This window comes from Haliotis rufescens, unplaced genomic scaffold, assembly GCF_023055435.1.
Source record: "Haliotis rufescens isolate VD_foot unplaced genomic scaffold, xgHalRufe1.0.p SCAF_17, whole genome shotgun sequence".
Classification (NCBI taxonomy): domain Eukaryota; kingdom Metazoa; phylum Mollusca; class Gastropoda; order Lepetellida; family Haliotidae; genus Haliotis; species Haliotis rufescens.
The window spans coordinates 22,191,325-22,219,259 of NW_025963857.1; the positions used below are offsets into that span (position 1 = coordinate 22,191,325).

The window sequence follows — 27,935 nt, forward strand, 5'->3', positions numbered from 1 at the left end:
ATAAAGTCAGATTATAACCAAATAAAACATGGCTCAGTTTCCCAATCCCATACTTGAAACGACTAAGACTAACCGGATCACCGTGGTCAGGCTTGCTGACTTGGATGATGTATGTCATCATATCCCAATCACTGGCTTGTCTGGTCCAGACCACCGTCATAGCTGGAATATTGCCGAGTGCAACGTTGGACAAGAAACATCTTGTCACAAAAAAAAAATAATACTTCAAATTGTGTTACAATAGAAATTTATTTACTTTTTTTTGTATGATACAGGCTTTTCTTTGCTGTACAGTACCTATCTAAAACGTAACAGTACAGACAGCATAAACATTAAAATATATACCATTCATACATCGTTAAAACTTGCATGCCACATCCGTCCGTCGTACATTCTCTCCATCCACAAACCTACTTCAGCAACAGACCGTCAGATAAGACACCATGCAATGGAGTGCCGGTACTTTTAATGCTGACCTTTTCTGTTACCTTCATCATGGTATCTGGGTGTTTTTTTCTGCAGTTCAGCAGAGCATGCTTAAATACCACTTCACCTCATGACAATTGTTGAGTATTTGAACATGATTGCCTTTAGTTTTCTTTGTATAATGTTCAACTCAATAGGAACAGCAATTAAATAACCTAATAACACTGTTAATGCAAAAATGTGAACAGCCGATTTGTAAGAAAAACTGCTGGAGAATACCCTTAAGCAAGTGTTACCCAAGATGAAATATTCATATTTTGTAGTTCTAGTAGACCAGAAAGAGTTCATAAAAAAACAAAGAAACATGCTTGATATTTATTTCAAAGTCGCCATCCCTTGATAGCTATATCTCGGAGCTCGAAAAAATAATGAATATACTGTTTGCTCATGGCCGTGTGTCTTCAGTTTAGAATATGCTCATGTAAAAAAATGTGTATGTTTGTCACTGAGTTTGCATCAAGAATCAGTGTTTTCCAGCTGGTTGACTACTGGCGTGAAATACCAAGGCCCACACATCAGGGTCACGCTACTGCTTTAGTCTCATGTCTCAGGTACAGGCTCATGGCAGTAGACCTCTCCAGCCTCAGTTAGCAAGATTAGACAAACCAACTACAAAACCAAATCATGGATTAGTAGTTAGTGAGTTGGGTCTTATGCCTATTAAGCAATTTTCCAGAAATACTCGCAGGGGACACCAGACATGGGCTTCATACGTTGTACACAGGAAATGTCTGCAGCATGTGTGTCAATGTTAAACCATCACAGCAATTTTGAAACAGGAAATAGAATTCCCGCACACGATTAAATTTCAAATTTCATTGGAAGTTCAAAATGATGAAACAATTTTGTTTAAGGCTGTCGGACTGATCAACATTAGGCTCACAAACCATGATTGCCAATGCTTCAGCTCATAATACTAACAACATTTAACATTAACAACTGCTTTAAATTTTGCCCTTCTAATATATAGTTTGTATAAAAAATATTCCATAACTTACAATAAAAATACTATGTAAGGTACAATGGATACATACATTTTGATAAAAGAAACATTCATAAATATGTTGTAAATACCACAGATAAAACATATTCACAGTCATTTCCTTAAAACATTACATCTTATTTAATTCCTAGGTCAAATATGAGAAATCAGCATTTTGATATCACAAACAAAAGCTCATTACTTGTCATGCTTATACAAGAAAACATGCAATCTGGCCAACAGTAATTTGATTCAAGATTAAGGGCAAGTAAAACAGTCCACATTTCAGACAATAATCACTCAGATCAAGTATCTCCCAGACATGTCAATGAAGTTAATTCGTGCAGATCATAAAACAGACACAAACCATCGCTCCTTCCACCCTTTCATTCATATCAAACCAGGTCTCATTTCACATAACCATTACACCTTGGCTGTCGAGAATTTCTTGATGGCTAAAGTCTACCTAGAAACTAAATTGAGTGCATTTGGAATCGTGTCCAGTTGTTTCAGTTTTGCCGTATCAGCAAGTTAGGAAGTTGGGTTTTATGCTGGGGATAGTATTTGTTTCAAATCTTGAATGAGAAGGGATTTTTCATGTTTCAAATATTGACATAGCACATAAATTAATATTCCATTTTCAGACCAGAATAATGTGGCTCAATTCAAGAATTTCTTTTTTGTGGTATGGACAATCTTATTAATTATTAGCTCTGAAACTAATCTTACCCTTCTCTTAGCACTTGAACTTGTAACCGTGGAAATGCAAGAAAAAAAAGAGCCAAACTATTTGTGTAAAACTTCAATGATATCATTGGATATTTCTGAAGTATTGAATAACATTCCATAGACAGTCATAGCGCTAAATTATGTATGGAATGAGACCACAGTACAAACACAACACTGCACAACACATAGTCAACATGTTTAAAAACATACACAGACATGACAATAAATATTTACACATGTACAAAATTTACACATTTTAATTTTTTTGTGTCATCCACTGTACATTCAGGCTAGGCCTAAAGATACAAAACCGGTTTGAACAGTTCCTTTGTCCGCATGAACATGGAGAATTTTCTGAATCCATCTTGTGCATAAATAAGTAAAACCTTGTTTTCAAACTGTTTGTAGACACTTGATAGCCATCCACATGCATGCCTGTACCAGTTAAAACTGCATACCCTATGGCGTCCAGTTCATAATATATCAATAATCAAGAAACCATTCCATTCCTGCCGTCAATCGAACTCGCACTGATGAGGTTAACTTCCAAGAACAAGGTCTCATAGGTAACCATGGCAACTGAAGCCATGTTCCCATCGCTATACATACTATGACATATTCAGGTACGATCCACACAATTTGTTCTGGTCATTGAAACACGTTTCATGTTGGTCTTCTGAAATGTCAGCACAAACCAACTTCTGAATCAATGCAGCATCACTTCTGAACATGTGGCTATCCAAACGTAACCATCAATACGAGGTTTGCATGGCAACGAAATAAAACGCCCATTCCTTCCAGTATGAACAAGGCAACCATCCAGAAAGGATTCCATCATTATCAAATCCTCATAAATAGTCAGAAACCCATGAACAGATCTGTTGCTTGCACTCTCCTCTAATCAATTGGGAATAGTTTCCAATAGTCCCTGTGCTTGCAGATCATAGCCGTGTCCATCCACAGTTGCTGTGCTTGTAGATAGTGGCCTTGTCCATCCACAGTCACTGTGACTGTAGTGGCAGTGTCAAGTTCCCTCCGTAAACACTCAAGAGTTTGTGTAAAATCTGAAAGACTTGAGTTTGACTGTTCAGGAGAACATGTCAGCACTAGCCAAAACTGAGGGCTTTTTTGGCTGGTTTGGGGGAAAAAATATCTTCAACATATTTGCACAACCCTGAAAACAATAACCATAGAAACCAATTTTCCTCAAAAGTGAAATCCAAGGATCGCTCCTCAAAAGTCTCCCTTGAAATTTCAACTTGTAAGCACCTGTGAAAATATGATACGGAAGCAAGTTGAAGTCAACCGACAGTTTCTCCCTGTAATGAACATCACAGCAATTGTACCGTTATTGGCGGGGATTTGAGACTGGAAGCCAAGGTCAAGGTCAGTTATTTCGGTCTCCTGACAATGGCGTCACATAATGTAGCACTGCTGTTGGCTGGGACTTGTCCTCAGACACCAACATATTCACTGTCTTTTTCCAGTATGAGAAACTAATCCGGGAACTCTGCAAGCAGGAACAACAGAAATGGTCAGTAAAAACGTCCGGACCCTAAAGTTCAGGCAATTAAGAATATCTGGGCAATTAGCCACTTTTAGCAATATTCTAGGAGAATCACAGCAGAGGACACACACTGTACCCATGTAGGGAATTGATGAGTGAACCCTTAACAAATAACTGTCCCACCACCTACTAAACTTTCTTATTTAAGAAAGAACAAGCGTATAGTCGACAAAGTCATCTATATCCCTCACCCATTTTAACACGTTATGGTCCAAAACCAGGTAACTGACCCAACATTTCTCTTAGCCCATGTCAAAATAGCTGCAATGGAAATTCTAAAATAAACATATCTAAAACTCCTTAATATCAAATGGCACCAGTGCAGTATGTGCTTTATATACAGACATGCAATGTTTGGCAAAAAAATATTCAACAGTTTATTAATTATACTCCATAAGTGAACCCACCCTATATTAAATCTTAAATCCAACTTGTTGCCATGGAAACGTAAAAAATAAAAAATTCTAAAAGTGCTAAATATCAAAAGGCACCAGTTCAGCATGAGTCAGACATGCAAAGTTTCATAGAGAAATATTTAACGGTTTCTAAGTTATGCTCCGGAAACGATTTTGGGACGCACTCACACACACGGATATACGGACAGAACCCATTTCAATATCCCCTGCCAACTTCGTTTGGGCAGGGAATAACTTAGTAATTAATCCGTATCCGCATGTCTGACTTCATGGCATTGATGGAAACAATTAATCTTTCACATTAGATCTTATCACCCAAACTCTTCCAAATCTGTAAACCTTTTTATTGCTAGCAAAACCAATGGATTAACAGATTTAAACTGGTTGTATTGTGTCTGAAAATGACTAACAAGGCCAATATCTAGTTTAAATGATGGGCAATGATTTTCAGACAAAATCAGTAATATATATCCCTCAATCATATCGACAGAATTTGGTTCAAAATAATGATTCTGCTAAAATCCTACTGAATGTTATCTGTGAACACTACATCTCACTACAGAAAAACCAACAGTGAGTGGAACCCTCACCTTCTCTAAGGCACTGCAGTCTTTGTCTTTATGGAGATAGTGATCTTGCCAGAAGATCAACAGATCCCTGAAACAGGCAAACTCATCTTAAAACACAGAACATCAGTGATAGAAACTAACAGTTTGAGCCCACTTGTCCTTATAATGATAACATGTTGCAAAACCCTTAAAAAGGCAAATTTCTACTTGTTCTTAGGATACCTTAATTATTGGGCAGTTTGGCAAGGACTATAGGAGTAGTGCTGATTTCTAACACAGTGAGTGAGTGCGTTGGGTTTAACGTCGCTTTTAACAGTATTCCAGTTACATTGCGGGTGTCAGCTTAATGTGGGAGGAAAGCCCGAAGTGATGCAGGTCTCGGACGTTTACCACTTTGGTGAAACCCACGAGCACGGGTATGGTGCTGACAAACCTAGAAACCTAATCGGGGCGAACCGGGATTCGAACCCACAATCGTAGGTTTCTGGTGTACCCAAAGGACGCAACTCTGCACAGCGAATCGCGGCGCCTTAGACGACTGGGCCACCCGTGCCCCCCCTTGGTGAGAGGGATACCTTAACTATTGGGCAGTTTGGCAAGGACTATAGGAGAAGTGCTGATTTCTAACACAGAACAAGTCCATGAATAGTTTGGACAGCACTTGCACAATAGCAGCAGTCTCTAGTCTGGGACAATCAATGGTACACGGAACATCCTGGGGGAAGTCACGTCAACAAATACAGCATCAGCAAATCATCTGAAAATATGTTTGAACTTTTCACTGTTATAACTACTAATGTGAATGGATCTCCATATCGTTATTGATACGCATTGAAGAATTTGTCTACAGCAACCTATGCTAGTTGTAAGAGGCGACTAATGGGATCGGGTGGTCAGGCTTGCTGACTTGCTTGATGCATGTCATCGTATTCCAATTGCGTAGAACGATGCTCATGATATCAATCACTAGATTGTCTGGTCCAGACTCGATTATTTACAGACTGCCGTCATATAGATAGAATATTGCTGAGTGCGGCGTTAAACAACAAACAAACAAACTGTTCCAACCTGAAGTTTTGCATAACTGAGCTTGAGCCATGTACATCTAGGAGATCATCCTTCTCATCACGGAGAGCGCGCAGATACTGGGGGAGCTTGTTCTTCTGGTTGGCAAACATCAGAAAGACAAGCGTTGTGTTCAGACAGCTCACATTCTCCTGTAAGTTGAGGAGGAAACATGACTAACTCTCATATGGAAACTTAAGATGAACAAACAAAATCAATGGCTTCTTAGGTGCTGTTTATTTCGTTTTTTAAAAATGTAGGCACTTGGTCAAACGTAGAGTTCATGACTGTAAAAAAATAAACAAACAACATAGGTGCCATAATGTCTAAATATATTAAGTTTAGAGGAGCTATAAATTGTCAGGCAGGCAAACCAACATGTAGCTCTTGATCATTACTATGATTTTAAACAATTTCATGAGTGAAACTTGTACTGAAATACTAACAATTAGATACAAATTAAAAAATAAAAGCATCAGCGGCAGAATATTATTCTGTCATAAAGTCTTAACATAATAAACTAAAAATGTAGCGAGACCTGTATGATGTTTATCAGTTTATGAGAGAAACTAAACAGTGAGGAAATGCTTTAAACATACTTCTGTCTGACAATGAAAAACATTTCACTGATATTAGCGAGTGTGTATAGTTTTACACCACTTTCAGCAATATTCCAGGAATATCACAGCTGGGGACATCAGAAATGGGCCCCAAACAATGTACCCATGTGGAGAATCAGACCCGGACTTTTGGCGTGACAAGTGAACGCTTAACCATTAGGCTACCCCATAGCCCCCAATAAATTAGTAAATATTGTAATAATAAAAACTCAAGCATATATTTCAAAGATAATTCTGTTCCATCAATAAGTTTATCACGTCTACTGACAAGTTTATCCCTTGTCTACTGGCAGTGAGTATCTCTTGCCTAGTGGCTCTGTGAGTTTATCACGTCTACTGGTAACAAGTTTATTTCCTGTCTACTGGCACAGGTTCATTTCCTGTCTACCGGCATTGCTTCTACTGGCAACTGGCAACATGTCTATCTATTGTGTTCTGCCAACAAGTTCTCCTACTGGTTAAGCTTCTATTGTAGCGGGAGAACACAGTACCTGTGTGAGGTTCTGGACATTGATGATATGGATGAGCTTGTACAGGTACTCCATCTGTCTCTGGAAGTTGCCAATGTACGTCAACAGCTTGCAGTCCTTCTTGGCATACTCCCCTGTACACAGGGTGAGTGAATGAGTCAGTGAGAATGGTTTCATGCCACTTTTAGCAATATTCCAGCAATATCATGGCGGGGGACACCAGAAATGGGCTTCACACATTGTAACCATGTCGGGAATTGAACCCAGGTCTTCAGCGTGATGAGCGAACCCGGGTCTTCAGCGTGATGAGCGAACCCTTTAACCACTAGGCTACCCAACCGCCCCGGAGGTGCTGTGTATATGGACTATGAACAATATTTTTGCATAATGAGTGAGTGAGTGAGTTGGGTTTAACACCGCTTTTAACAGTATTTCAGTTATATCGCAGCGTGTCAGCTTAATGTGGGAGGAAAGCCCGAAGTGATGCAGGTCTCAGACGTTTACCACTTCTGTGAAACCCACGAGCACAGGCATGGTGCTGACAAACCTAGAAACATGATCGGGGCGAACCAGGATTCGAACCCACAATTATAGGTTTCTGGCGCCACCAAGGGACGCAACTCTGCACAGCTAATCGCGGCACCTTAGACGACTGGGCCTCCCGTGCCCCCATTTTCCCGTAATGCAGGGAGGTTAAAGCAGGCCCCCCGTTCCACTACGTGACCTTAGTGCTATGACTCCTAGAGTTACGATCGTGTTGGCACTGTTCTTAGTGCCCAGGACTGAACCACCAAACATTGAATCACAAACTGCCCACTTGCATACACAAGAAAACACTAAAATATCAACACATACTTCGAGTGATATCAGTTCTACAATAATACTAAACTTTCCACCACTTTCACACAAGGCATGGTTAAATTTTTACAATATTCCATATACTTCTAAAAAAAACTGTATTTTGTCAGCTATGATTCGTCTTCAGTGCAAAATGAAGAAACTAATAATTACCGTTATCTTCATTTGTGAAGTGTTCTAGAGATAAGACTAGGCTCCTGATGAACATGTTGGAGTCAACAAGGTTCCGGTTGACCGTTGCTACAAACTTGTCTAACTTGGCTTGTGTATTGAGGATCGTGTCAAACGTCTTGAATGCTTCGATGTTAAACTTAACCAACTCCCCAAGCAAGTCAAAACTGCTCTGCAGAATCTCCTTGTGGCGAATCTCATGCTCGACTATGTTGGTTGCAACATGCTGGAAGACAAAAAGAACAAACATTGATATGTTTCCATGGTAACTCATGAGTCAATCAGTGCATACAAGATTGGTATCATTGTATATAAGGAGAAAACGAATTACTCTACGGAAACAGTGCTGTGTGTCAGAAACTTTTTCAGAGTGAGTATCGTATTTCGCCACTTCTAGCAATATCACGGCGGGGGATAAGAAATGGGCTTCACACAATGTCCCCAGGTGGAGAATGGAACCCAGGTCTTCGGCTTGACGAGCAAACACTTTAACCAATAGGCTACCCAACTGCCCTGAAACTATCGGATATATTGCTATGAACAGATAATGTACTACGTTGTAACAGTGGCACCAACTCACCTGAAGTAGTCCCCTCCGCATGAGGAAGACCTGATCACAGTAGGATGTATCACCGCGCAGGTAACTCTCCACAGCTCGGGCAAGCCAGAACCTGGTAACATACATAATGTAAATAAACATAGCCACATAGTGCCACTTCACCACTTGAATGACATCCACAAAGATGCCCACTCTCATTAAGATCAGACTCCAAAACAATATCTGTCTATTTCAAGATGTGTAGACACATTATCGTGCACTTTACTGGGCGCACTCTTTCAGATTGAACACGCTTCGCCGGCTCACCGGGTGGCTAATTAATGACTTAGTTAGCCGACGCACTACCACTGGACCACAGGCGCTATCACATGTAATCAGTGCTCGTTTAACTGTCATTAGCACCCCATTAACACACAGGCGTAATTCAGTAAACAATGAATTGCCCATGCATTTGACATCATGGTCCGCTCTCCCATTCATCTTTTCTTGAAACCACACCCGCCACTGTTTATGTCAACATGACCAACCAATCGGATTAAAGCTTGAAAAGGTAAGAATTTATGGCTAACCCTTGCCCAAAGCAAGCTAACCCTAAGGACCGCAAAGGGGTGTTGGATCGTAAAGACGTGTAAGTTTCCCCAAGACCGAAAAGGGGTGTTTGATTGTAAAGTCGTGTAAGTTTCCCTAAGACCAAAAAGGGGTGTTGGTTCGTGAAGCGAGAGTCACCGGAGCGTGAGGCACGGTAACGGTAAAGCGTGACAGCGGTGGCACTATAGCGTGGTAATTGAGGGGATGCTAGAGATCGGGCTGTGCCCGGTAAACTGCATGTTGACCATTATACAAATAATTGCTCCTGACGAAGTCATCATGTGAAAACAAGGACCCCGAGGTCAGACCGCTGAAGGGGTCAGATCCGAGGGTCCTTGTATTCGCATACTGACCTCGTCAGGAGAAATCTTTTGTATTGTTACATCAAAATTCACTTTAAAGGCTATGAAGTCTTCAAACCATCCTGTTTCATTTCAGTTACTTAGCTGTGAACCACGAAATGTCCCAACCCGACACCATCTTGTTTTCTAGCAGCCGAGTCAATAATCATCATGGGACAGGTCAGTACTGATCATGTGACGTGTTAATATTCGAGGTCAGTGTCAGTCACATTATTTCTGGGTCTACATTGAAAAGTACTGTTTCGTCACGTACGGATTAACCAATGGAATTGCAAGATTCTTAATAGAGGTATAACAATGTATATGTTAAAAGATTTGATGGTCAGGCTTTGTGACTAGGTTGATGTGCATCCTATTATTGTTGTACATGATATCAATCACTGGTTCGTTTCGTCCAGACCTGATTATTCACACGACAGGCCACCAGCATATAGCTATAGTGTTGGCGAATGTGAGGCTAAAAAACAAACAATTCATCAGGCTGTGATGATGGAGCAGTTGTACCAACCTGAATGTAGACGTCGTAGGCTCCTTCTTCATGACTTCTACAATCTTTGTGAGAAGACCCTTGCTACCCCGGCACATGAGGGATCTGGTGAACACACGACACATGTCACTACTTCATTCAGGGACAATGTTCCTTATATCAAAGTGTCCAGGGTACGATTAAAACAGCATGATTATAATGAGTTCCTGAGACACACTAACAAATTACTCCTTTATCTTTTGTAACGAGATTACCTTGTGACGATTATTATCATGCGAAGCCAGTGAGAATGTATACTGGACAAACAAAGGCGTAATGAACACACATAATGAACCTTTTTCATTTTTTCTGTGAAAAGTATTTTTCTAGTTAGCACACTTAAAACTTTAAAGGGTACACCTAACTATAATTATCAGTGCCTTGTGGCACACAAACAATAAGTATCCCTCTTCTATCCCTGATGTAGCATACAAATTACATGGAAAATCTCCAGTGATTTGACTTCTTTACAACCTTCATTCAGTGCCTTGAATGACCAACTCTAGTGTTGGGAAACAACCTCAAAATCTGAGAAAGATATTTGATAATTTAACATCAATCGATAATCAATTCTTTTGTTGTAATTATTGATTTTATACTTATGTGATCCATAATAGAATTTTGTCATAAAAAACAATCGGTAAACCAATATCTGTACCACCATTGGATAGCATGAAACATGTTTAAGTGTTTAACAAAGTCCATTACTAGTTCTGTTAGATCGGCATAGTATCCAGTATAAGACTAGGCGGCTCCAATGGGCAGACAAAGTGAAATACTTACCTGTTTACGTTTTCTAGAGATGGCAGAGCCAAAGAACCAGCTTTGGCTGAAAAATAAATTCAAACATATTGAAGTTCAATTGTACAGATGTGTTCTTAATATAAGTGTTCCAAACTGCTTGCCAACTGAAATGTGAGTTGTCAGCAGGTTAGGCTTTCTTAAAACATTTACTGTTATAGCACATAAATATGTTAAAATATATCATAACCAATAAGTCAGTGATCACATTATTTCCTCCATCCCTGTGAAAACAAAGGGCAACAGTACTATTCTTAGCTGACGAGCGTGTTTGCCCGTGAGCTCTCTGACTACTGAACAATGGCCGTTCAGATGATCAGAGGAGGCAAAACAAAAGAAAACAGCGTTCCCTGTGTTGAATGGAGAAGCAGAGACATTTGTTTTACAGAATCTGACAAATTCAAACTAAGTTGTTGAAATCGCTTCCATTTGAAGCAATAAGCAATAAAAATGGCAGAGGAAAGCCCTCTGTCGCCAAACTGTCTTGTCACACCCCAGCAGGTACGCAGTTTCAAAGTCAAGCAAGGGAAGGGTTAGCATTTGTGAAACGTTCATGCACAAAGCAGGCTTAATTTGATTTGACTTCAGCGAGTTGCAGTCTCAGTTCATTAGATGCTCTAAAACACATGTTATCACTATACCAAAGAGCTGTTATTTTCAACACAGTGGATGGATGGTGTACATAGTTCCATGAAGTATGGTGATGTGACTAAATATTAACGGCTGTTATCAAACTTTCCATGCGTCTTTCATCTGCTACAACTATTTCATCAATATGTGTTCAAACATGGTAATCGGAAACATTTCTCCAAATAAAAGATGTTTCAGATTGATTACTCAGAAAAGCACCTGAAGATCTTACCATTGATTCTTTTTACTTCATTGAGCTCGTTTTTGGAAAGTAGTAGATGCTTGTAGCTGCAAGACAGAAAATATGACCAAACTCTCACTCTCAAATCATTGGAATGCGTGTTGAGCATGTTTTGAGAAATGTTTTTTATGACAGTCTGCAATATTTCAGCTATATTTTAGCAGTCCAAACAAGTGTCCACTCGACAAACCAGTGGTTGATAGCATGAGCAACCATCATATTCAGGGTATGACACACGTTCAGCTAGGTCATGTCATGTATCCACCCAAGAGTATTTATTTCCCAAGTGTGATTGAACCAGTGAAGATTCCGGGTAGAATAGGTCTTCAGCAACCCATATTTGCCGTGAAAGGTGACTATGCTTGTCGTAAAAGGCGACTAACAGGGTCGGGTGGTCAGGCTCGGTGACATGGTTGATGCATGTCATCGATCCAAATTGCGTGGATCGATGCTCATGATATTAATCACTGGATTGTCTGGTCCAGATTCGATTATTTACAGACCGCCGTCATAGCTGAAATATTGCTGAGTGCGGCGTTAAACAACCAACCAACCAACCAACCAACCAACCAACCAACCGGATCTTCAGGGGGCCAGATGTTGAAACTGTTAATCAGGTACTACACTGCCTCATGATCGTGGTTAGTGACTGTGACATGCTGTAGCAACTCACTCTGAATGATCACAGAAGCTGTGGACAAGTCTCAGGAACTGGATTTTCAATGCAACTTCCTGGAATACAATTAGAAATATTTTAGTGAAAGCATGTTTTACAGTTCAGCTTAACGAAAACAGTATTGAAAAGCTATTCAATGTTGAAAGATATTATCACCAAGGAAACAATTCAGTGTCTATAAAACAGCTGCAACAGATCCCTCAAGTGTACACTATCAGGGAGTTATCTAGGATTCTAAACTAAGAAAGTGCCCTTTGTGGGAAGTTTGAATTATGTTAGGTTGTTAATCTGCTTAAATTGGTCAGTGAAAAACAAGTCACCTCAACAGGACCATAACATTAGTTATTACTGCATAACATAAATTATGAAATACATGAAATTTGTAATTCCAATTTTGGAATATTTACAAACATTTGCAGCAGTGAGTGAGTGAGTATGGTTTTATGCCGCTTTCATCAATATTCCAGCAATATCACAGGGGGGGGGGGGACAACAAGAAAGGGGCTTCACACAATGTACACAGGTGGGGAATGAAACTCAGGTCTTCGGCTTGACGAGCGAATGCCTTAACCACTAGGCTACCCCACCGTCCCCATTTGCAGCAGACATGGGGCTGAACATTGGCCTCTGAGCCTAGATATGCCACAATATTCTGCACTGCAGGTAAATAAAGTATTGAAAGACCGTCAGTTACTGCATACGACAGAGTATTGTCTCATCCACCCGGACACTATATGTGCTGATCCATGCAGTAACCTGATCTAGGTTTTACCTTGACCTACAAAACTAGGGGGCCAGGGGACCCCCAATAATTAATTACAAGGAAGCTGTGACAATGTTAACAGCTGAAACAAGGTCAATAACTTACCGGACTGCATTCACAGGCTGCATTATGACCCCTCAATCTATGCCGACTGTGGTACCTGTTCCTGTTATAAAAATGAACCCTTAAAATCATAGCATGTCAGTGGTGAGGTGAAATTGGGTTTAACCTCGCATCCAAGATTATTGCACTTATTTAGTGACATGCATGTACGCATGTGTGTTTGTGTGGCTGCTTGTACTAGTCTGCTGGACTGATGCGGATTTATAGTGCTAGCCCACTGACATACCATGCCGCAGTTTAACATGAATACCCCACTCAGACACAGTATACTGACTGAGCCGACCAGTCCTTGTTTTAGCCCCTTAATGCCGAGCGCCAGACAGGGTAACAACAAGTACCATCTTTTAACGTCTTTTGGTATGACGCGGCCTGGGATCGAACCCCGGACCTTCCGTTCTCCGGGTGGACGCTCTACCACTAGACCATGGAGGCGATAGCATGTCAGTGAATTCAGTCAGTACTTCAGTCAAATGATTATCTTATCAATAATTCTTGCCGACTGTGTCTATCAAAGTATGCAAATAACCATACTATTAAAAACATTACTTCATTGCAAGATTTTCAGATTTAATAAAAACAATCTAGTTTGGAAAACAATTATGGGCAATTGTTCTAATGAATGTAAATACTTACACTTGACATTTCCAGATGAACTGGTCAAACAATTCACTGAGACCAGGCGCCAGTTTCAGGTCGGCTAACTTCCGTTGTACCTGTAAAAAGCATTCCATTTTTACAGACCTCATTCACTGGGAATAAACAAAACACTAGCATTCCATCTTTACATACCTCATTCACTGGGAATAAACAAAACACTAGTATTCCATCTTTACAGACCTCATTCACTGGGAATAAACAAAACACTAGTATTCCATCTTTACATACCTCATTTATTGGGAATAAACAAAACACTAGTATTCCATCTTTACAGACCTCATTTATTGGGAATAAACAAAACACCAGTATTCCATCTTTACAGACCTCATTCATTGGGAATAAACAAAACACTAGTATTCCATCTTTACAGACCTCATTCATTGGCAATAAACAAAACACTAGTATTCCATCTTTACAGGCCTCATTCATTGGAAATAAACAAAACACTAGTATTCCATCTTTACAGACCTCATTCATTGGGAATAAACAAAACACTAGTATTCCATCTTTACAGACCTCATTCATTGGGAGTAAACAAAACAATAGTATTCCATCTTTACAGGCCTCATTCATTGGGAATAAACAAAACACTAGTATTCCATCTTTACAGATCTCATTCACTGGGAATAAACAAAACACTAGTATTCCATCCTTACAGACCTCATTCATTGGGAATAAACAAAACACTAGCATTCCATCTTTACAGACCTCATTCACTGGGAATAAACAAAACACCAGTATTTCATATTTACAGATCTCATTCATTGGGAATAAACAAAACACCAGTATTCCATCTTTACAGATCTCATTCATTGGGAATAAACAAAACACCAGTATTCCATCTTTACAGACCTCATTCATTGGGAATAAAGACAAAACGAATGACTATTTCCTCAATCAGGGAAGTACAAGGATAGGCTAAAAACAACAACAACCAGGAATCGGCCAAGTATTCAACAATCTTGCTGGAGACATTTCCATGATTTCTATGATTTTACCAAATCCTGATAAAACATTCTTGCCTGTCATTAAAAGTTTTGAAAATAATCCTTAGAGCACTTCAGAAAACAATCGTTAATTTTCCTGGATTATGAACTGCCTTGAATCCCTGATTATGTAATTGTCCTGGAATATGAACTGACTTGAATACCTGAATATGTAATTGTCCTGGAATATGAACTGCCTTGAATCCCTGAATATGTAATTGTCCTGGAATATGAACTGCCTTGAATCCCTGATTATGTAATTGTCCTGGAATATGAACTGACTTGAATCCCAGAATATGTAATTGTCTTGGAATATGAACTGCCTTGAATCCCTGATTATGTAATTGTCCTGGAATATGAACTGACTTGAATCCCTGAATATGTAATTGTCCTGGAATATGAACTGCCTTGAATCCCTGAATATGTAATTGTCCTGGAATATGATCTGACTTGAATACTTAATATATTTAATACTGGCACACAAAATGCCTCAACAACACATGCATCCAAGAAAACACTGTAGGAAAATTTAAACATGTAAATTCCTTTTTCTTCAACTCACTTTTTTTCTGTGTTTTCCAAGTAGGAATAAACCTAGGACATAGACTACTTCAACTCTCTGTACCAATTCCTCTGTGATCTTCAAGCCCTGCTGTAGAATGAGAGATCCACCCTCTGTGGTTGGCTCAGACACACCTGCAACACACATACACACCACTTCAATACAAGGTGAGCTGAAATGGGGTTTAAAGTCGCATCCAGATTATTGCACTTTATATGTGTGTGTGTGTGCATGTGTGTGTGTGTGTGTGTGTGCGTGTCCGTAGCAGTGACAGATCACATGACAAGAGGGAGAAATATGGTTGCAAGAAAAGTAAACATTATTATTTCAAACAAAATTCATCTTGAACGGTCATATTTACTTTAATCCTCATCAAATGGAACTGTTTACGGGGTTAATAATTTTGTAAACAGACTTTAGAATCAAATTTCATTCAAACATTAACTTCATAATTCAGAATACGTAATCAATGCTCCCCAACAAGCATGGCCGAGCAGTCCTAGTTCATGTTTACATATTGACACTTTCAAAGTTCATACGTATATTTTGCACAAAGCATGAATTGAAAAGTATGGATGAGTTTTATTAAAGGTTTTTACTGATTTCTTCGAATTGAAAACATGTTTGCAGATATTTATCAGACTTGCTGTAGATTGGTGTGGCTCTTTACTTTCAAAGAATTTTGCCATTTTTATATCTTGGATTTTGATCTAAAAAAACTTGTCATACATCCGGTAAGATTCAAAACGCTGTTTTTTTCAAAGAACTTAACGTCACAAATTCATCCTTCAAACTACTTCTTATTTTCAGACATGAGAACAGCAAAACTTGTTTTTGGAGGAACATGGCCAATCTAGGGAGTTGGGGGGCATGTCCTCCATGAAAATTGTAAAAACAAGGATTAAAGTAAGTGCATTTTACATCATTCTGAGAGGAAAAATCCCTGAATTCTGGGAATCCGAGGAAAATTCCCATGTCTGTATTTTACCTCCTGCCATTGAGCTAATTTTCCAAGAAAATACATAAAACAACAGTGAGTGGGCATGTCGTTTAGCAATAATCCAGCAATAGGTTGGTTGGTGGGTGCAACACCAGAAATGGGCTTCACACATTGCATTGTGGGGAATTTAACCTGGGTCTTCGGCAAGATGAGAATACATTTTAACAGCTAGGCACAGTGTTTGAAATAATCTTAAAACCCACAAGACAGCCAGGCAGGTGACCCATAAATGTTGCCTGCCCATCTTCAAAGTTACAGATTGAGACATTATAAACACTGAAAAATCACGAAAAAATAAGAGACAAATCACATCGTGATTCTGTCGAATAATGTAAACAATCACATGAGAATATACAAGGAGCTATAATAAAACTAAATATGTAAGTAGTCTTAAAATTATCTGACAGTCAGACAGGAGAAAACATTTACGCAGCCAGATAGAAAAGTTACCAGCCAAGGCGGGCAGTTAATTCGGACACTGGCTAGGCTACTCAAACACCAAAAAAGAAGAAGTGATAATCAATAGTTGAGTCTTCTTACCTCCGATGTATTCCTCGAAGTCATCAACTGTCTGTGTTTCATACAACTCGTCTGCCATTTGGTTCTCAATCCACTCCATCCAGCAGTCCAGCTCGCTAACCATTCCTCGGTATCGGGGAGTATCTGCATGAAACAGATCTGTAACATGTTAGATGATTTGACACGTTCACACGCCACACAACATACAGGTAAACAGTAACACATTCAGGGACTTATCTAGGACTGTAAACTAAGTTCCCCTGGCATAGTGGCAGGCTAATTGGACAAATTCATTTTTTGCTAAACATGTTAAATTCAGAGAATTCTTAACAATGTATTTATGGAACGCAAATCTAAGCATTAAAGATTCTTCCCATTTATTGGTCTCATATTAGTGGAACAATAGTTAACTCTAAATCTACATGAAGAGATTTTTTTCTGACACCTATTGCAGACTTGGAGCCAAATATCGGCCTCTGAGAAGGTCTTGATAAATCAGTGGTCTTTAAAACAGTAAGCAACATAACAAAGTTAATATAAGTTCTCTAATGTTGTGAAAAGAATGAGTAATTGAATGGGATCTTAAACCTATTAGTCTTAGTCAGCACATCTACAAGTACTCCACGTCCTTTGGATTCGAATAAAATAGTGACCATGCATCAAATGAAGAAGCTTCAGCTTCACTATCCATTAATGATGATTCAAACGTTGATATCCAATCAGTGGACAGTATTGTTAAACTGGTTTCCTGGCACTGAGCATTAACTGTTCTTGATGAATACCCCCAGAAGCTTCAAATATGTATATATATACCACTCAAAAGAGTTAAAGAACACCTGATTTTTTCCAGATGACTATAGTTAATCTGTCATGGCATGAAGTTGGAAGAAATTGGGTGTTCTTTACCTTCTTTTGAGTAGCATATTTCAAACGTTCCACTATTCCCCACAATGGAATGGCAGTATGTTGCAATACCCATGTGCAATGACAAATTAACTATAGTCATATGAAAAAAAATCAATGTTTTTTTAACTTCTTTTGAGTAATATATTTATGTTACAATTTAGATTTTCACTGCACTTACATTCTTTGGCAATGGCAAGCTTCACAAGTCGAGGAAGTAGTTCTGGAATTCCCAATAATAGTTCTGAAAGAAAGCAAGAGAACTTTATCATCTGTAACATTACAAAGTTTGTGAAAAAGAGATAACAGTAAAATGCATGTGAACGAGCGCGTGTTTTAACACCACCAGCACAAAAACGGTGTTAATACTCAGGAAATTGGACCTAAGTCACAGACAACTTTGTATTTTTTTAACTATCTTGTAAACAAATATTGATCATGAGTGACAGAGAATACATTCATAAACAGGAAAAATACATGCTCCCATTCATTGATTTAACCACAAAGTAGACTAAATTACTAGTTTTTTCAATTGTAAGTTCCGAGATACATGTTCTTACATACAAATAATGGTCTTCACCAACAACAAAAGCTGACAATGACAGTCTTGACAAAAAACTTAGGTCTTTCTTTTGTTATAAACTGGTTTACAATTGTTTATTTAAAAAAACCTGTAAGCATTTATGCTTGGGTGATGGACGAAATAATTATCAAAAACATTCCTTAATTTTTTCTTTGGGATTTTGCAAAAGATATAAAGGGTTGTACAAAAGAGAAAAAACCCAGCTTGAAATCGTTGTTTTTTAGACCTAAAGACAGTAACATCACAAACAGAAAGTCACATGACAATGAACATTAACTGCACAACTACTTGCCTTGGTTGATGTCTCTCAGGTTAACAAACCCTCTACTCCTCTTCTGCTTGTTCTGAGCAAATACTGAAACAGAATGATCCATAAATAAATATTGTAAAACATGCCGAAAGCTCACTTTCTTAAAGGTTTATCGATATAGTAAAAAAAGACACTTACACAATCATGATATACAGTTTCACATAGGCATATATACTACTCAATTTTGATAGGGATTGAGAGTATCCTGGTGGTGCCTGAATGTGACTGATTGCTGGGATATGTTGTCATATGAATAGTATTCCATATGCAGCTTCATTTCAACTTGATTAAACATCTACACACAGTTCAATAAGTTATCATGTTATGTTGGTTGGTTGGTTTGTGGTTTAACGGCGCTCTCAGCAATATTCCAGCTATATGTCAGCGGTCTGTAAATAATCGAGTCTGGGCCAGACAATCCAGTGATTGATATCATGAGCATCGATCCACGCAATTGTGATCGATGACCGTGCATCAACCAAGTCAGCAAGCCTGACAACCCGATTCCCTTAGTCGCCTCTTACGACAAGCATAGTTGCCTGTTAAGTCAAGCATAGGTTGCTGAAGACCTATTCTACCCCGGATCTTCACGGGTCTCATGTTATGTAACAGTATTATATATCTCAGTGTCCCTATCAAATGTTGAGTGTTACATTTATTGATTTAGTCACAATTAATCAGTTCTAAAAACAGATTTTGGCATTGAAATTGTCTGACCAGTAAACTGTTCATATTCATATTCTTTTTACCTTACAGAGTTGTGTGAAAATGAAAGGTTTCTTGTGCCTATTGTTTAACTCTGAACTCCAATATTCCAGCTATATGATGGCAGTCGGTAATAATCAAGTCCAGACCAGACAATCTAGTGATTAATATTGAGAGCAATGGTCCATGCTGTCAGGGTACCAAGCCTGATTACCCGATCTACTAGTGAGTGAGTGAGTGAGTTGGCATTAACACTGCCAGTATTTACCAGTATTCAAGTTATATCACGGTGTGTCAGCTTAATGTGGGAAGAAAGCCCTTAGTGATGCAGGTCTTGGATGTTGACCACTTCGGTAAAACCAACGTGCACGGTTATGGTGCTGACAAACCTAGACACAAAGTCTCAGTCATGTCAGTTGCACAGCTTGCTGGGGGCCCAGCAGGAATCCCCACATAGTTGTAATCTGTAAACATTGTACCCATGTCCCTGCAGATATTTATAACTCATGTTCCAAGATTATTATTGTCCAGAAAAAAAAGAATATTACTCACATGAGGATTTGTTTTCATAAATATCTAAATCTGAGATCACAACAGCAAGAATACGACAGAAGTTGGCCAGTTGAACATCGTCCAGACAGCTGATCAACCCTCTCAAGTTGGCTGCAAAAACAGAACATATCAGGCACCGTTACCAACACGCACAGACATCGAAGGTCCAATCACATCCTTTGTTTTAATTCCACTTCCATCGAATAACATAAAGACGAGGTGAAATGGTGCTTAACACCACGCTTAAGATAAATCCACTTGTATCATGTATAAACAGACATGCATGTATGTGAGTATGCGTCTGCTTCTAATAATACGGACTAATGCCGGTTATATACTAGCGCTAGCCCACAGATACCATGCAAGTTTAACATGGATATGCCATTGACAGTCTACGGACTCTGAGCAGACCAGTCCTTGTGAAAATGTTATATCTCCTTTATGCCGAGCACCAGGCAGGGTCACAAGGAGTACCACCTTTAACATCTTTTGGTTTGACGCAGCTGGGGATCAAACCCCTGACCTTACACTCTACAGACTCTATCCACTAGACCACAGAGGACAGTCAGATACATATTCACAAACACCATAAACGTAATGAGGGAATACGATGCTTCATTGTCCATCTTCCATTACTTAACATTTAATTCAAAACAAGTCAAACATTTCAAAATAATTATCATTTCTTGTTTAATACAGCACTCAGCAATATTTCAGCCATGAGGACACTTGGAAATAATTGATTCTGAACCAGTCAAACCTGGGCACCAATCCTTGCCATTGTGAATGATGACATGATTTTAGTCACAGAGCCAGATCACGGATCCATTTCAGTGAATTCTTACAATAAGCATAGGTTAATGATGACGAATTCTACTCAACTCTACGCGCATTCTAACACAACATCACACAAAACCTGCTTCAGTGTTATCTGATACAGTAAGCTGCTTACTTATTCTGTGCAAGTCGAGCACTTCTTTACGAGACTGTAGCATGTCCTCAATGAGTTGACAAGCATTGACAAATGTTTTCTGGTGTGCTAGTAGTGTGAAGATGTAGTTGAGTGTGTCGTCACTTCTCATTAGCTCGGTGGTCACTCTCTCACCAACACTCTGAAACATAACAACCGTCACAATATCTTTCACACACGTTGAATAACTTAAAGCTAAATGTCATGCTAGGCATTCAGAAAGATTTTCTGCAACATTTTGAAAATTTCATAATCAAATTTATTACCATACTGTCAGTTGTATGAACAGTTGGTTTTAACTGACCACAAGTTCCCATGACGGTAATGTGCTTTTGAACATGCATGTGGACACTTAATCAGGTTTGGTTGCAAACTTAAAACCAAATTTTTCAGCATTGCCTCAATAGTAAGGTAATGTATCAACACCAACCAATCAATGTATATCAAAGGACAAGTTTGTTGAAGATGATTAATATAATACCATTTACAAAAGATAATGTACAATTTCATGACACTGTTGTGTTCATTTAATTCACTGAAATCTTCAGTTATGGGAGGACATGTTTATCCCAATAAGTCATTTTCCATCTCAGTACTATAAAGCTAGTGTTACACTTACAGTTGTGGTGATCTTGGTGAGAATCTCCAAGACGAGACTTTTGATCCGCAGCATTCTCTCAGATTCCCAGATCACTGCAGAAACAACCAACATGAGGTAGAAGGTTTTGTTTGTTTGTTTGTTGTTTAACACCACTCTCAGCAATATTCCAGCCATATGACAGTGGTCTGTAAATAATCGAGTCTGGACCAGACAATCCAGTGATTGATATTATGAGCACTGATCCACTCAGTTGGGATACGATGACATGTATCAACCAAGTCAGCGACCCTGACCACCCGATCCTGTTAGTTACCTCTTTCGACAAGCATAGTCGCCTCTTATAGCAAGCATAGGTTGCTGAAGACCTATTCTAACACAGATCTTCATGGGTCTTGTGGAAGGTGAAATCGCGTTTAACACTGTGTTCAAGCTTTGAATATTCATATATCGATGTGCATGCACGTGTGTGGATGCTTGTACAAGTCCATACTTATGGTGCTTTCATGGTGCTAGCCCACTGAGATACCATGCCACATGGATACCCCACTCAGACACTGTAGTGTCTAACCAGTCCTTTTATCCCCTTAACGCTGAGCACCAGTCAGGGTAACAAGTACCATCTTTTAATGTCTTTTGGTAAGATGCAACTAGGGGATCACACCAACAACCATTACACTTTCTGGGCAGATGCTCCATCCACTACACTACAGAGACAGTCATGACAGTAATCCTGTATCCTTTTGGAATAAAAAACTATTTTTGTCCATGATCGATCAATTCCTTAATGATTTTATAAGTATCTAAATCTATCTTTGGCATTACTGAAATCTGTCATTTCAGTGACATCGAATGTTGTTTTATGCCCCAGTCAGCAATAATCAAATCATGGCAGCCATTAAATGACCTTGTTTGGTCCATAAATAAATGAGTGGCTCATAGCCTGTCTCACAGCCACCCAATCCTCTGCAATCAGGTGCTACAACAAGCAAGGGGACTTATTCTGCCCTGCTACAGGGGGTAATCAATAACATAGGCCATAAACGGATCAATCCTTGACAATACTGGTTACAATTCTTGTGTAGCATCAGTCCTAATCAGCAACTCACACTTACCTTTGCCATGTCTAACTGGGTGTGGGAAGAGCGAGCCGAAGATAAGCAATCGCAGTAGCACCTAGGGCACAATGATGTTGAATATTAGGCTAAGAAACAAAACACTTTGTTGAACCTAATGCAGGATCTTTTGGGGGTAAATAGAAGTGCTACCCAGTGTAAGATCCTTAACTCGATCATGCTGATCAAAGTAATAAAACATGATAAATAGACAGGGATGAGAATGGATATTTTCCTTTTCAGCTGAAACACCTTTGCAATGGAGTGTGGTCCAAAATCTGGAGGAGTTTATAGGGGAAGCAATCCGATTTCAACCAAGTTGTGGTCACTAAAATTTGCGGATCCATGGAAGATTCTCATCCCTGAATAAACATGACGATACTCCTGATCTTGCTAAACCCCACAACTGAGAGTGAAGTAAAGTAATGCCGTTCATGTCCCAGTCAGCTGGAATCCTGCTAAAACACAGGCCTGTCACAATCCAATGTGGACCAGACAAACTAGTGGTTGATAGCATGAGCAATGATCAACATCATCTGATGACACCATCAGCAGTAAACTGGACATGCTGGAGACACTGAGCACATGCCCCTTCTTGCCAGCTCTACTTGTGACAACCATGGGGTACTGACCACATATTTCACCTGTCATGACAGGAAGATTGTCTTTCCGCCAGGAAGATTCATCACTCAGGGATAGACACCACTGGTCATATCCAACTAGCCCGGAGCTCTTTTTTGACTAGTGGTTTATGCAAAATATCTTGATTTTGGTATGAAACTAGTCCCCATGGATTTTCACTAGTCTTGGATTAACGGACCAGTGGCCTTGTCAAACCCTGTTATTTCTCCATAATAATACAGGAAGAGAAAAGTGAACATGGTGAAAAGTGTCACAAGCCCTGGGTCCACTTGCATAAAACTACTAAATTTCATGTCATGCTCATACAACATGTACATAATCGTAAGGCTTCATATTGATACTCGACCTCACGATATAAGCTAAGTGAATCTGTACACCCCCAGTCTTTGACATTAGCCATAGTGTTCAGGGTTAGAACATAACACTAGCCCACTAGCCTGGGGCTCATACAAATTCCTTCAAGCTAGTACAAATTTCCCCATTGTCTTAATATTTTAAGGACATTTTATCTTTACCCAGGCTTCTTAAGCTTTTGAGTTCAGTTCTAACCCTGGTTGTCGTCCGAAGAATGAATCTAGTCAAATTTCTTTTGGTCTAGTGACTTTTACTCATAAAAGCCCATACACTTACACAAAGATCTACTGAAAATAATGTCAAGTGACAGGTTCCAACTTGTAGACACAAAAGTTTATGGCACAGACTGCACCCTTAGCACTAAAATGGCTTTGTCTAAGAGGACGCAAAGACCAAAGAGAACAAAGCTTACGTCAACTCCCCCCAGCTCAAAGAACTCCACGGCAAACTTGTCCTGCTTCTGGTCCTGGGGACCTTCATCCTGAGATCGTCTGGGTTCAAAGTTCATCAGCTTACCAAGAAGCTTCTGCAAGCAAGGCAACAAAGATGTCAATAAAGGAGTAAGTGTCAGCCTCATTTAGCAGTCCTGCAGATACAAGATCACCACAGTGGTCGCCGAAAAAGGGATTAATTATACCCATAGATAACCACAGTATGACACCAAAACCCATAACAACTAAGTTCTCCGAAAATGTCACACCCACAGCAAGGAAAAATTAATTTCTTTCTGAACCTCACACTTCCTTGACTTGAAACATTATGTTGAACTATACTATTCAAAAGTAGTTAAAAGGTGAGGTGAGGTGAGGTGAGGTGAAATTGGGTTTAACGTCGCATCCAAGATTATTGCACTTATATAGTGATGTGCATGCACGTGTGTGTGTGTATGTTTGGCTGCTTGTACTAGTCTGGACTGATGCCGATTTATAGTGCTAGCTCACTGAGCATGCTGAGATACCACGTCACAGGTCAACATGAATACCCCACTCGGACGCAGTATATCGACGCCGAGCCGACCAGTCCGTTAATGCCGAACGCAGGATAACAACAGGTAGCATCTTTTAACGTCTTTAGGTACGATGCGGCCAGGGATCGAGCCCCGGACCTTCCAATCTCTGGGCAGACGCTCTACCACTAGACCATGTAGGTGGTTAGAAGTTTAAAGTGAGTGAGTGAGTTGGGTTTAACGCCGCTTTTAACAGTATTCCAGTTATCATGGTTATATCACGGCGTGTCAGCTTAATGTGGGAGGAAAGCCGAAAGTGATGCAGGTCTCAGACGTTTACCACTTCGGTGAAAGCCATGAGCACAGGTATGGTGCTGACAAACCTAGAAACATAATCGGGGCGAACTGGGATTCGAACCCACAATCATAGGTTTCTGGCGTGCCCAAGGGACGCAACTCTGCACAGCGAATCGCAGCACCTTAGACGACTGGGCCACCCGTGCCCCCTCAGAAGTTAAAGAAGACCTGATTTTATTTTTTTCATGACTATAGCAGTGTATAGTTAATCTGTCATGAAAAAGTGGCTGTTCTTTTAGTTTTTTTTATTAGTACATATGCTCAAAGAGACAGATTAGTTGGTTGGTTGGTTTGTTGTTTGACACCGCACTCAGCAATATTCCAGCTATATGACGGCGGTCTGTAAAAAGATCGAGTCTGGACCAGACAATCCAGTGATTGATATCATGAGCAACAATCCACGCAATTGGGTTCGATGACATGCATCATCAACCAAGTCAGCGAGTCTGACCACCCGATCCTGTTAGTCGCCTTTTACCACAAGCATGGGTTCCTGAAGACCTATTCTACCCCGAAATCTTCACGAGTCTTCTGGATTAACAAACATGGATTGTGGTTATAGGCCTTCAGACAGTTTATCATTCAGCACATTTGGTCTCTGGCCTATCAGGGTCTAACAGGGATTCCTTGGATATAACAGATACTCTGTCAAGGAGACTGTTACCTTAAGACTTTTGAGACATTCATCACAGTCAAATCCAAGTTGTACACTGTACTGGTCAAGTGATTGGATAAGTTCCGCCACTTCCTGTTGTTCTCCAATCTTCCCCAAGATGTGTGGGGGAAGCTGAAAGAAGGATGCAAGGAATCAAACAATTATTCAGGTATTTAAGGAAATGTATCACAAGACATGGGACTTTAGTCCAAAATTCTGTTTGGGAGTTTGTACCTCTTAATACTGACAATGAGTTATAAAAGTTTTTCTTACTACTTGATTTCAGAGCATCGATTACATATAGAAAAGCAAATGGTCTTGACTTTATCTAAGAATTAACACCTTGATGTTTTACTCCTCACTCAGCAATATTTCAGCTATATCAGTGATGAAGGCGGTCTGTAAATAATCAAGTCTGGACAAGCCAATCCAGTGATTGATATCATGAGCATTGATCCACACAATGGGGATACAATGACATGCATCAACCAAGTCAGGGAGCCTGACCACCAGATTGTGTTAGTTACCTCTTGGGACAAGCAAGAATTAACACTAGAAGTCCATATTGCCATAAGGCCGAACTCACATTTTACAGCAAGCACCGCTGACGAAAGCATTATTATTTTCAAGATATTTTTGCTTTTCATTTCAACGTAATTAAAGGGATTACAAATAGGAACCTTAATAATAATTTTTTTCAATTCAGTAATTTCATTATGATACAAGAATGCAGTTTATTAGATATTCATTTATTGAAGCTGTACACATCCAATGACACTGATTAAACAATCTCTATCTACCGTGGGACATGTCATGGAATCCAGTCAAGCCACTTTCATTCACTACATATGTTCAGTAATATCTAAATATTGAAAATCTGACAAAGGCTTCAGTAGTACTTTTCACGAAACCACCAAATGAATTACTAAATACTGCCAGCAATCACGTTCATGTGATCTTGTGAATTAATGCCTGACACCTGGAGCTGTTTTCACTGTCAGTTTGTGCCATATCGGCTCAGTCTTTAGTATCAAGCAGATTACAGAACACAAAAAATGGCATTGAATCCCTCGTAATTGTCGGAGAGACTATAGTAATAAGACATCATGGCTATCTGTAAATCTTTGTAACTGTTTGTCCTCATTTTGCACCTTTCCATAGCCGATGAAGCATGACCAGGTACATTTGCACTAAGTTTAACAGTGTGGACATAGTTCAGTCAGTCAGCTCTTCGAGCTAACATTCCGAAATTTGAGTTGAAGGATTCTCACAAAAACTGCCGGCTTGTCTTAGTGACATGTGACCTACAGCACAGCAATAGAAACTAACATTTTTAGTCCTTATGATTGATACCTAAACTATTGGGTAGTTTGGCACGGACTATATAGGACTAAAGTCAATTTCTATCACAGCAGCAGAGATCGTCCTCATGAGTAGTTGTAGCGCAGAATTCAAAAGGTGCACCAGTCAATGTCTCAAATAATTGGTTATGTTGCACATCTATTTGTACAGTTGTAGGTACTCATCACAAATACTTGGAGCAGCTTCCCATTTGAAATATCAAAAATAAGTGTAAGGAATGAGACACTGCAAATGTGGTTTAATATTTTGATTGTCTTATTATCTCCGATCTGTAAGGGCATAAGTATCATGTATTGTATACATGAAGTTCAGATGTGATGGAAAACTAAAGGCCAATAGCATTATCAACCGAGGACAACTGGTATCTTTCTGTTCCAGTATGCATTTAACAAGATTGTTATCAATGAAAACACAGCATGGGCTGTACTGCTGAAGTTGTCTGTCACTATTACTGACATGAGATACATTGCAGCTGATGCTTCCAAAATAAAATCTGATGAATGAAAAGGGCAAAAGGACAAGTCACAAGTAAACAGTGGACATGGATTTTTTTCAATAAAAGAACATATGAGAAAAAGTAGGTATTTCCAAGAAGCATCACTGTCAGCAATTTAAATGAAAGTAAAATAATCAGAACTATCACATAACACACTTTATAAAGTTAGATCCTTAATTTCGCCCATATCTGAGTGAATTTACTTTCTTTCCCGCAGGAAGTTCATTTTCTGAAAGTTACCAGGCTTTCGCCGAATACAAACCTGGCTTATCCGGGTGTAGCCAATACCGGTATACTGCCAGCTTTCATAGGATTGAAATATAGACTTTCTACTCAAGCCTTTCTGACTTTTGTGTCGCAACATTTTATTACGCTGTGCAAATACCCAGCCTACAAATGATATGAAAGATGGTCTAACTCCAGGCGGGTAATTTTTGCACGCATGCGCAATGCCTTTCTGA

At 39.4% G+C, this 27,935-nt stretch overlaps 1 protein-coding gene across 2 annotated transcripts; it reads right to left on the bottom strand.

Moving 5' to 3' along the window:
- Nucleotides 1–230: 230 nt before the first annotated feature.
- Nucleotides 231–27,932, bottom strand: LOC124133978 (short transient receptor potential channel 4-associated protein-like). Of its 2 annotated transcripts, none has more exons than XM_046498587.2 (23): nucleotides 27,737–27,932; nucleotides 25,626–25,748; nucleotides 24,071–24,184; nucleotides 22,663–22,723; nucleotides 21,569–21,642; nucleotides 20,932–21,091; nucleotides 19,980–20,090; nucleotides 18,705–18,767; nucleotides 18,011–18,073; nucleotides 16,948–17,070; nucleotides 15,408–15,541; nucleotides 13,836–13,915; nucleotides 13,185–13,245; nucleotides 12,314–12,372; nucleotides 11,632–11,687; nucleotides 10,752–10,797; nucleotides 9,951–10,034; nucleotides 8,514–8,604; nucleotides 7,916–8,159; nucleotides 6,926–7,038; nucleotides 5,818–5,966; nucleotides 4,771–4,837; nucleotides 231–3,707 (listed from the first exon to the last, which is right to left on the bottom strand). In XM_046498587.2, the coding sequence occupies exons 1-23, from the start codon at nucleotides 27,836–27,838 to the stop codon at nucleotides 3,585–3,587; spliced, it is 2,301 nt and encodes a 766-aa protein (XP_046354543.1). In that variant the 5' UTR covers nucleotides 27,839–27,932; the 3' UTR covers nucleotides 231–3,584. The 2 variants fall into 2 exon arrangements, with proteins under 2 accessions (XP_046354543.1, XP_046354542.1); XM_046498586.2 differs by having other exon boundaries at nucleotides 16,948–17,085.
- Between the last annotated feature and the right edge of the window lie 3 nt (nucleotides 27,933–27,935).

Bases quoted from the DNA above. Each gene is read 5' to 3' on its own strand.
- LOC124133978 (XM_046498586.2), bottom strand. From the start codon at position 27,838: ATGTTGCGACACAAAAGTCAGAAAGGCTTGAGTAGAAAGTCTATATTT. The intron at 18,074-18,704 runs GCAAGTAGTTGT...GCTTTCTTTCAG, and splicing joins CCTGAGAGACATCAACCAAG to AACTATTATTGGGAATTCCA. The intron at 13,916-15,407 runs GTGAGTTGAAGA...TGCTTTTTACAG, and splicing joins TTGGAAAACACAGAAAAAAA to GTACAACGGAAGTTAGCCGA.